We start from the raw sequence: 12168 nt of genomic DNA on the forward strand, positions 1-12168 counted from the left end.
TTTCTTTCTTTCTTTCTTTCTTTCTTTCTTTCTTTCTTTCTTTCTTTCTTATGTTTATTCATTTTTGAGAGATAGAGAGAAAGAGTGGGAGGAGAGAAGAGGAAGAGAGAGAGGAAGACACAGAATCTGAAGCAGGCTTCAGGCTCTGAGCTGTCAGCACACAGCCCGACATGGGGCTTGAACCCACGGACCATGAGATCATGACCTGAGTTGAAGTGGGATACTTAACCAATTGAGCCACCCAGGTGCCTCTTTTCTTTTTTTTTTTTTTTTTTCTTTTCTTTTCTTTTCCTTTTCTTTCTTTCCTTCTTTCTTTTTCTTTTCTTTTCTTTCTTTTCTTTCTTTCTTTCTTTCTTTCTTTCTTTCTTTCTTTCTTTCTTTCTTTCCTTTTGAGAGAGAGAGAGAGCAAGAGGGGCAGGAGATAGAGAATCTTATGCAGCTTCCACACTCAGCACGGAGGCCGACATGCGACTCAATCCTATGACCCTGGGATCATAACCTGAGTTGAAATCAAGAGTCGGACTCAGAAACTTTTTATCTGGATGAAATCCCAATAGTTCACTTTTGCTTTTGTTTCTTTTGCCTCCAGAGTCATGTCTAGAATGAAGCTGCTGTGCCCAAGATCAAAGAGGTTGCTGCCTAGGTTCTCCTATAGGATTACAATGGTTTCAGGTCTCACATCTAGGTTTTTCACTTACTTTTAATTTATTATTGTGTACGGTATAAGAAAGTGGTCCAGTTTCATTCTTTTGCATGTTGCTGTCCAGTTTTCCCAACACCACTTGTTGAAAAGAGTGTCTTTTTTCCACTGGATATTCTTTCCTGCATTGAAGATTAGTTGACCATATAGTTGTGGGTCTATTTCTGCATTCTCTATTCTGTTCCATTGATCTGTGTGCCTATTTTTGTGCCAGTACTGTACCATCTTGATCACTACAGCTTTGTAATATAACTCGAAGTCTGGAATTGTGATGCCTCCAGCTTTGCTTTTCTTTTTCAAGACCGCTTTGGCTATTTGGGGTCTTTTGTGGTTCCACACAGGTTTCAGAATTGTTTGTTCTAGCTCTGTTGGTGTTTTGATAGGGGTTGCATTAAACCTGTAGGTTACTTTGGTTGTATAGACATTTTAACACTACTTGTTCATTCAATCCATGAGTCTGGAATTTTTTCCCTTTATTTGTGTCATCTTCAATTTCTTTCAAAAGTGTTCTATAGTTTTCAATGTACAGATCTTTTACTTCTTTGGCTATGTTTATTCCTAGGTATCTTATGGTTGATTGTAAATGTAATCAATTCCTTGATTTCTCTCTGCTGTTTCATTATTGGTGTATGGAAATGCAACATACTTCTGTACAATGATTTTGTATCCTGTGACTTCCCTGAATTCATGTATCAGTGCTAGCAATTTTTTGGTGGAGTCTTTCGGGTTTTCTACATAGGGTATCATGTCATCTGCAAATAGTGAAAGTTTAACTTCTTCCTTGGTTATTTGGTGCCTTTGACTTCTTTTGTTGTCTGATTGCAGAGTCTACTACTTCCAGTACTATGTTAAATAACAGTGGTGAGAGTGGACATCTCTGTCTTGTTCCTGACCGTAGAGGAACAGTTCTGTTTTTCCTCATTGAGGATGATATTATCTGTGGGTCTTTTGTATATGGCCTTTATGATGTTGAGGTATATTCCCTCTATCCCTACTTTGTTGAGGGTTTATATCAAGAATCAATGCTATACTTTGTCAAATGCTTTTTCTGCATCTATTGAGAGGATCATATGGTTCTTATCCTTTCTTTTGTTAATGTGGTATACCACATTGATTGATTTGTGAATATTGAACCACCATGCAGCCTAGAAATAAACCCCACTTGATTGTGTTGAATGATTCTTTTAATGAGTGGTTGGATTTGATTTGCTAGTACCTTGTTGAGAATTTTTGCATCCATGTCCTCTTTTATTATTTTTTTAAAATTTCATTTAGATCCAAGTTAGTTAACATATAGTGTAATAATAGATACAGGATTAGAACCCAGAAATTCATCACTTGCATATAACACCCAGTGCTCATCGTAACGTACCCTCCTTAAGGCATCACACATCACCCATCACCCATGTAGTCCATCCCCCCATCCAACAACCCTCCAGCAACCCTCAGTTTGTTCTCTGTATTTAAGAGTCTCTTATGGTTTATCTCCCTCTCTGTTTTTATCTTAATTTTCTTTCTCATTCTCTTTGTTCACCTGTTTTGTTTCTTAAATTCTACATATGAGTGAGATGGAACCAGAATGTGTATTACTAAGCAAAATAAGGTCAGTCAGCAAAAGACAAATACCATATGATCTCTTACTTCCTTTAGTGAAGAAGACAACTTTTCATTGTTGGTGTTCTTTGGGAATTATGTTCATCTGACATTGGTTCATGTTGAAATTATAGCTCAAATACATTGTACTTTCTTTCAGGCATAACAGGATGTTGTGAATTTGCCCTTCCCAACTAGTGGTTCAGAGATTTAAGATTATCTTATGCAAAAGTCAAATATAAAGAAAGGTCATGAATATTATAAAATGGCCTGATTTCTCAAATGGAGTGTTAAAAAAAATCTTGCACTTTAGTTTAGAAACAACTGTATTCCACCCTTTAATTTTATCGATGTATTCACCTTTTAAAATTTATTTTTGAGGTAGTTGTACCCTTGCTCAAACTGAAATGGAATAAATGTTAAATTAATAAATATTTGCTTTTTAAAAATTGAAGAAGTTTGGAGACGTGGGGCCCCCAGTTGTGTCTCAAGTGAATGAAATCTGTTACATTTTGAAAGATGATGTCATAGAATTTTAAAATTTACATTTTACTTTCAGATGTAAAATATTTAAAAGAAGAGGATGCCAATCGCAAGACATTCACCGTCAGCAGCACACTGGATTTCCGAGTGGACCGGAGCGACGATGGTGTGGCTGTAATCTGCAGAGTAGACCACGAATCCCTCAATGCCACCCCTCAGGTGGCCATGCAGGTGCTAGAAATACACTGTAAGTAAATGCTGCTCCCTTCCCAATGATAGCAGAAGCAACTCTCTTCATCTACATTTAAAATCATTTCAAAATGTCCTCACATTACCACACAGGTGCAGCAAAATCTACAGCAAAATGAAGTATGACTACCCTCACTGGTATTAATCGCATTCAGAGGAAAGTAGTCCTTGCCAGAGTATCATTCTTGACAAGGAAGAGAAATAAAGAAAATATCCTAAGGTTAAAACTTCTAATTCTCTTCCACACAGTGACTTGATGTAAGCATATTTATGTGGGTGGGGTAGGAAGAGTAGTCATTTTGACAGAGTCAATGAGGGTTGGGAATCAGAGAGAGCCTGGATGGACCTAACTGTCTGAAAGTAATTTGGTGAATCATGAGCATGTCGTGCTATCTGTGCTTTTAACCAGAGACAATGTTTTACTTCTATAGGAGATAATCTACATTTTTGTAAATAGAGGGGCATATCCATTATGGTCTCTTCAACAACATCATGAGTACTCACAAGTGATAGGAACAACACTAATTGGATGACTCCAATGGGCAGGGAGCAGTGCTGTTTTGTTGGCATTATTTCATCTCATGGCTCATGTTAGGACATCAGCATAAAAACCTGATGATGATTAATTACTCCCTTTAGTCACAATTGATGGATGAGGACACTGAAGATTATAGTGGTTGAGTAACTTGCCCAAGCTCACACAACTAGCAAATGGTAGACTTGTAATCATGACATTTTTAGTAGTTAGCATGGCATTTAGAATGTAACAGGTGATGTATAAATATTTATCTACATGAAGATGAATCAACTGAGATTATAGGAAAAAGTCAAAAAAAGTAGAGCCCAGAGGATTATATTTCTGAAGTGTATTACCTCGTTTTTTTTTTAAATATTGAAAAGTTTTTGTTTGCTTTTACTATCTGTGATAAAGTTATAGTTTGTGTTTAGAATTTGTGTGTGATATAAGATTACACTAAATCCTAAAATGTTAAATCTAAAAGCTAGTCTTTTAATAGACCTCATGGGATTTTGTTTTTACTTATTTATTCAACAAGAACTTATTGGGTCCCTACTATGAAACAGGCATTGTTTTGGGCACCGAGGTTACATAAGTGACCAAAAAGAATAACATTAACAAAACAAGGTAAGATTGTCTTCATGTGTCAGAATTACCACTGCCAGCAACAAACTCCAGTTCTCTTACAGCATCCATTCTAGGTGGGAATGACAGAAAAGCAAAATAAATAAAAACAATATATAGCATTCTATGTATTAAGTGCTGTGGGGAAAAAAATAGAGCAGAGGTGATAAGGAGTGCAATCTGAGAAATGGGAATGGATATATATATATATATATATATACACACACATATATACATATACATACACACATGCATATATACAATGTGTTTATATGTAAATATATATTATGTTATATTAATTTATATTATTATATATCATAAATATATATTTATATATAAATATATATGTTGTTTATATTATGCATATATTTAAATGGAAAAAAATATATATATATATAAAATACAGAGGGAAGAGCAAGTACAAAGGCCCTGAGGTAGGAGCATATGTGTTGTTTTTGTGTTTCTGGAAACAGCAAGGATACCAGTAAGATCAGGATAGAGTGGAAAACTAGAGCGTATTTATGAGAGATTAAGGAAGTACCAGGGGGACCAGGCTTTTTTTTTTTTCACTTTTTAATAAAAAATGTCAACCTGATTATGATTTTTAATTATCACCCACTGTCTTAATTATTCCTAGTTTACTAGTAATGGAAATTATCATAACATTTTAAATACTTTCAATTATATTAAGGTATTTTCATTAATTTTTCTCCTGTTACTGAAACAGATTCCGCAGCAAGCATATTTTAGAGCCCAAACTGAGATTATCTTCAAATCTCAGCATTTATTTACAGTGAGATGTTGGAACAATTACTGAAACTTCTTGAGCTTTGATTATAAATTAGGAAATTAGGTTCTTCAAGGATCAAGCTAGACAATATTTTTATGGCATTTAATGAGGTTTCTATAAATTCCAGTTGCCTTAGTTAGTTCAGGCTGCTGTAACAAATATACCCATAGACTGGGTGGTAATATAAGCAAAAGTTTATTTCTCAGTTTTGGAGGCTGGAAATCCAAGATCAAGGATCAGGTAAGGGGCCTTGTCGTGGTTCATAGATGTTTGTTTTCTCTCTGTGTCTGCACATGGCAGATGGAGCTAAGGAGCTCTCTGGATTTTTGTTGTTGTTGTTGCTGTTGTTGTTGTTGTTGTTGTTTTTGGTAAAGTCACTAAGCCCAGTCATAACCTTCCAACCCCCCCCCCCACCTCCTAATTGTCACATTGGGGATTAGGTTTCAACATATGAATATTGGAGGGACATAAACATTCAGCCTATAGTACCTTCCGTTTTCTAGTCTTATTTCATCAATATGTCTCTAAATATATGGAAGATTATGGGGCACCTGGGTGACTCGGTTAAGCATCTGACTTCGGCTCAGGTCATGATCTCACGGTCCGTGAGTTCAAGCCCACGTCAGGCTCTGTGCTGACAGCTGGGAGCCTGGAGCCTGCTTCGGATTCTGTGTCTCCCTCTGTCTCTGACCTTTCCCCATTCATGCTCTGTCTCTCTCTGTCTCAAAACTAAATAAACGTTAAAAACAAATTAAACTTGTGGAAGATTATATAATTTGCTATTTCGAGAGGACTCAGGTTATCAGCATCTTGATTTAAACTTTTTTTCATTTATATATAAACCAAAGTAAGAATTTAAAAATAATATTTGATTACTAATTTAAGTATAATTTTTGACATAAAATAAAAGAAAATAATAAAAATTAAGTCATAAAAATATGAAAGTTCATCAGTCCAAGATTAATCACTGAAACCCACCAATAGTGAAGCAAGATCAGATACACTTAGTTTGCTATGGCGAAGAAGGTCATACCAAACGAATCTCTGGGTGCTGGTAAAAAACAGTATGAATAGACTTGTTAGAGGATTTGGGTTTGTCCTGAATATTCTGAAGAGGGCTCTGGATTGAATGCTGTCAAGATTGGGGACAAATTGTGGATGTATATGTTGATACCTTTTACCTGGAAAGCAGACATTAAAGCAGAACTAGATTTGCTGTTATAAAGATGCAGCAGTTAATTTTTTTGTGGTTGCTGAGTGTCCTGGTCTCTGTCTTATTTCAGACTTGAAATGGAATAGACTTGCCTTTGTCTTCTTATACCCCATAGTCACAGAGCAGCTCTAGCTGATTATTGTTTAGATTCTAGAAAATTGTTTATGTTTGTTGAGAATATTTCAGGCTAGCTGTCAGATGCCAGTTGTTAGCTGCCAAAGTCATTTTCACTTTTTTGGGAGTCTAAAATGGAGCTATTATATATATACTTCCCGGGCATTTTTTGCTGTTCACTGTATTTCAATGTGCATTATTAAGCGAACTTCATGGAGGAAGGCAATTGAATTCCCTCATTTTTTAGAACATTTTACATGAAAAATGTTACACTTGCTGTCCAATTAAAAATAGCAACTCATTTTATCATGGTTTAATATGTAAGTGGCTGAAGGCAGAGACCGTATCTATTTAAATTATATATTTTAGCATCTAGCACACCACCATTCAAGTATGTGAAGGTAATTAAAACTAACTGATGATAATGCTGAATGTTCCTTAGGGATGCAGAACATTCCCCAGAGATGAAACAAGGAGTGGAGAGCAGACAGGGGGCATTTAGCAATAGTTTGCATTTAAATTAGAGTACATTGAGCTAATTGGGTGTGGTCTTCATGGCTCTGCATAGGTACACATGTGCGATATGTGATGTAAGCAGGGGAAAATAGAAAGAATTGGAAAAGGAAGAAGGTGGTTAGCCTAGAATTTGTGGAACATAAATTTAGAATTTCCACATTGTTATACAATGGTCCTATCATGAATAACCACAAAGATTGGCTCAAATGGAGTCCCAGAGTAAAAGAGCTGCCACTGTTTCTGGGGTGAGTGACCAGAGTAAATGTATATCCTACAATAATGGAAAGCTGAGACTATGCATGAAATTAAAATCCTGTGAAAAGGCAGGTTTGATAAGAAATTAGAAAGGAGAGGAGAGCCTGGGTGGCTCCAGCTTCAGCTCTGGTCATGATCACATGGTTCACCAGTTTGAGTCCTACATCTGGCTCTGTGCTGACAGCTGAGCCTGGAGCCTGCTTCAGATTCTGTCTCCCTCTCTCTGCCCCTCCCCTGCTCATGCACTGTTTCTGTCTCTCTCTCAAAAAAAAATAAACATTAAAAAATAATTTTAAAAGTCGGGAGAGTTAAACACATAGTTGCAAGAGCAAAAAATAGATAATAGGAGGAATTGTATTCCTAGGGCTATGTTTTAATTCCATAACCCAGTGATTCGCAAGTTAGAAGGACTCGGCCTATAAAGTATGTCACAGCAACATTCATTTCTTTATAAAATATTAATCCTAAATTTTAATGCCACTATGAAGGAAGATAGTTTCTTTAAACATAAAATTTAAGAAACTGTAGACTTTCACTGTGAACCACAAACGCCTGCAAATTTCACACAACAGATAACAGCGTACTTTGTACCTGAGCTGTGGAAAAGCGACTCTCTTTTTTTACAGATGGAAATTCTAATTCATATTTCTATTTTTATGCAGATCTTGGAAAACAATAACTTTTTATTTGTCTGATTTAATTTTTAGAAGAGCAGATTGTATAAGTCAGATTTTATTTAATTCTCAATAAGAATAATGTATCTTCACGAACAGAAAGAAATATGCACAAAACACAGAAAAGAAGAAAATAACTGAACATTCATTTTCTATACGTGACACTGACAAAATTTCATAAAAAGGCAGCTGTTATTGAAAAGGAGAAAAATAACAGACAGATTAGTAAAGTATTTCAGAATAGTGAATGCTCTGAGAAAGCATTTTAGTACTGTGGCATTGAACTGCCCATATGGATAAATAAGAACCCAAATTTTAAGTCTCTTGTGTGTATGTATATGCGTTAAGTGAAATATATATATATATATAGGTGTGTATATATATATATATGTATATATACATATATATACATATATATATATACATATGCACACACAACGTATTATAAATAATTCATCAAATTATGAAACATTATGCTATCATTAATATTTGTTTACTGGTTCCCATTTGGTAACAGTGCCATTCTTTACCTATAAGTAACTGTTTACACATGCACATTATAAACAAGTTTTAAAACAGTACATAGTTAAAATAGTTCACAGAAGAAAATCTATTGTGAGCCTAAACAAAATCAGTGTAAGCAACCATATAAAAACCCATATATGCTTAGTGTAAGCAACCAAAAAAAAAAAAAAAAAGAAAAAGAACAGAAGGAAGGAAGGAGGAAAGGGAGGAAGAAAAGTAGGAGGGAAGGAGAGAGGAATGGAGGGAGTGAGAGAAGGAGGAAGGAGGAAGGAAGGCAGGAAGGAAGGAAGGAAGGAAGAAGGAAGGAAAGAAGGAAGGAGGGAAGGAAGGATAGATGGAGGCTGCAGTTTTAAAATTGTGTATTTAAGTGAGATCAGTTAGGGAGCACCTGGCTGACTCAGTTGGTAGAGCATGTGACTCTCAATCTTAGGGTCATGAGTTCAAGCCCCATATTGGGCATAGAATATACTTAAAATAATTTTTTTAAAAGAAATATATATATACATATATATATTCTAATGAGATGAGTTAGGTTAATGACTGAAAATAAATGCATTATATATCTTTAAATAACAGAAAAAGATCTGGATTTATTTGTTGCTATAATAGTATTTTTATAGGAACTAAATGGTCAATTTATAGGCCTGACCTTTAACTTCTTGAAGCTTTTAATTTCCATTCTAGTTAACATGCAAGTGAACTATTAATCAATTTTTCCCTTAAAATCTTGTTAAAAAACGTATTGCTTAAGAAATTCCTTTTTTTTTTTCTCTTTTAAACAGAATTACTTTACCCCTAGATGAACTAAATTCTTGACTGTACATTATTTGCTACTTTTCTGAACTGTCTAATGTACATGATCAGATCTCTCTTTAGCTCTACTTATTCTAATTTAAAAAATTAAGATTTGGGGGCACCTGGATGGCTCAGGCAATTAAGATTCCTAAGCTTCTGACTGCAACTCAGGTCATGATGTCACGGTTTGTGGGTTTGAGCCCCACATCAGGCTCTCTTGCTGTCAGCACAGAGCCCACTTCTGATCCTCTGTCTCCCTCTCTCTCTTTGCCCCTTACACACTCGAGCTCTCTCTTTCAATCTCTCAAAAATAAATAAATAAACAAACAAACAAACAAACAAACATTTAAAAAATTAAGATTCTGATTATAGAAGAAATTCAGTACATATGGGTTTGGGAAGTTTTAACTATTTTGTTTATATCTCCACTGTAGATATACATGATATTGAAGAGACATATTTTCGGATGCATGCAGAGATTCTTCATTAAATGTAGTTTTTTTTTCATGTTTACTTATTTTTGTGAGAGAGAGAGAGAGAGAGAGAGAGCAAGCATAAGCAGGGAGGGCCAGAGAGAGAGAGGGAGACACAGAATCTGAAGCAGGCTCCAGGCTCCGAGCTGTCAGCACAGAGCCCAATGCAGGGCTGGAACCCACAAACTGCAAGATCATGACCTGACCCGAAGTCAGCCGCTTAACCAACTGAGCCACTCAGGCACCCCATTAAATGTAGTTTTTGATTGTCCTTTTTCACTTATAAAAAAATTAAGTTCTCACCTACTCAATCCTCTCTCACCTCTCTAGCCCACGTCAATGTCTTGTTAATTGTCCTGTGTTAGTTCTATCAACTATCCTTCCACCACCTGCCTGTTTATTTCAGAAAGCACTGAATTAAATGTTTCAGGCTATCTAGGTTTATTAGACAGAAAGGTGAGTGCTACAAGAAGAATTTCAAAATAAAATTTCTCACTCAGTTGGTGTCTCATTTGTGAAATGCTGATTATTTAATTACCTTGTCTATCACAAATTATCTGTCCAGAGATACAGAATGTAAACAGAGTCAGTAAAGGTGAAATGAGAAGTTTCTGGAGGTTAAATTTTCAAAAATTAAAATAAATTGTTACTTGGATTAACAAAACACCACTTTTATGCCTGAGGATACTTTGGAAGGATTTTTAAGTTTCAAAATATTTCACAAAGTTCATGAAATGAATATATTTTAGAATCACAAAGTAATCTATCATGCTTAGCAAAAAGATACATTTTTCTGCATTAATAAAGAAAGGTAGCCTAATCTTCAACCTCTATTTGAGATCCCAATAGTTTTTTTTTTAATTTAATTTAATTGAAGTATAATTGACATACAATAGTTGATTAGTTTCAGGTGTACATTAGACTGATTCGATATTTTTATGTATTACAAAATAATCACCAGAAGTTTAGATACCATCTATCACCATGCAAAGTCATTACAGTATTATTGACTATATTCCCATATTATATCCCTGGGACATTTTTATTTTATAACTGGGAGTTTGTATCTCTAAACCCCTTTTACCTATTTCACCCACCTCTCAGTTCCCCCCCCCCCCCCCCCCCCGTTGGTAACCTACAGTTTTGGGTTTTTTTTCCCCCTCTCTCTATGGATCTGTTTCTGTTTTGTTAATTTGCTTGTTTTGTTTTTTAGATTCCACGTAAACTGAATGCGTGTGGTATTTGTCTTTCTCTGTCTGACTTATTTTACTTAGCATAATACCTTGTAGGAGCATCCATGTTGTTGCAAATGGCGAGTTTTCATTCTGTTTATGTCTGAGTAATCTCTCTCTCTCTCACCATCTTTTTTCTCCATTCATCTATTAATACACACTTAAGCTGCTTCCATATCTTAACTATTTCAAATAATGCTGCAATGCACTTAAGGGTGTGCATCTCTCTCCAGATTGGTGTTTGTGTTTTCTTTAGATGGAATTGTTGGATCCTAGAGTTGTTCTTATTTTAATTTTTTTGAGGAAACTCCATTATATTTTCCATAGTGGCTGCTCCAATTTACTTTCCCACAACAGTGCATGAGGTTTCACTTTTCTCCACACTTGTTCTTTTGTGTCTTTTTGCTAATAGCCATTCTGAAAGACATGAGGTGATTTGATTTGTATTCCCCTGATGATGAATGATGTCAAGCATCTTTTCATGTACTCCTTGGACATCTATATATCTTCTTTGGAAAAATATATTAAAGCCCTCTGCTCATTCTTTAATGGGGTTATTTTATTTTCTTGATATTAAATTGTGTAAGTTCTTTACATATTTTTATAGTGATCCTTTATCAGATGTATGATTTGCAAATATCTTCTTCCATTCAGTAGCTTGCCTTTTCATTTTGTTGATGGTTTCCTTCAGTGTGAAAAGCTTTTCAGTTTGATGGAATCCCTTTTTTTCTTTATTTTAGCTTTTGTTGCCTTTGCCTGGGAAGAGTCATTCAAAAAAACACTGTAAAGACTAATATCAAAGAGTTTACTGACCATGCTTTCTTTTAGGAGTTTTACAGTTTAAGTCTTAAAATTGAAGTCTTTAAACCATCTTAAATTCATTTTCATATATGGTTGTCCAATAGATTTTTAACCTTTTTCAGGGAGGATGCATTCATATATTTTCCATAATGATACATTATTGACATGCATCATGAAATAATTATTTATTCTTTAATTGTAAAAGAATATTTTATTTAGTCCATGCATTATTGAATTATTATTTAATCAGCAAATATTTTAAGTGATCTGAGTGCATGGATTCAATATGTTACTATAAAGTTTCTGTTATTAATAGAAGAAAATATTTTTGTGTTATTAAATCTAAGCCAAGAGAAGTGTATATGTTTGTGAGCACAGATTCCAAATTTTAACAAATATTAATTTCATATATTAAACTAATCCAATGTATTCTCAACTGGCCTTTCTTAATCAAGCTTATTATAATGTGTACATTTACAAATTTTTTAGAAGTTTTAACATTATTTTAAGCACACATTATTTTTTAGAAGTTTTAATTTTTTTAGAAGTTTTAAAATTATGTTAAGCTATTCAAAAATAGTTCCCAAATGATGGAATGTATAAATGGTACAGAT

General features: G+C 34.6%; 1 protein-coding gene across 1 annotated transcript in view; it reads left to right on the forward strand.

The window, feature by feature from the left end:
* CADM2 (cell adhesion molecule 2) overlaps positions 1–12168 on the forward strand; it is a 262063-nt gene that overhangs the window by 111138 nt on the left and 138757 nt on the right. The window contains exon 5 of the mRNA XM_049628005.1: positions 2853–3023. Within this exon, the coding sequence (XP_049483962.1) occupies positions 2853–3023 (171 nt within the window). The remainder of the gene's footprint in view (positions 1–2852; positions 3024–12168) is intronic.

The sequence above is a fragment of the Panthera uncia genome, chromosome C2, assembly GCF_023721935.1.
Source record: "Panthera uncia isolate 11264 chromosome C2, Puncia_PCG_1.0, whole genome shotgun sequence".
Taxonomy (NCBI): Eukaryota; Metazoa; Chordata; class Mammalia; order Carnivora; family Felidae; genus Panthera; species Panthera uncia.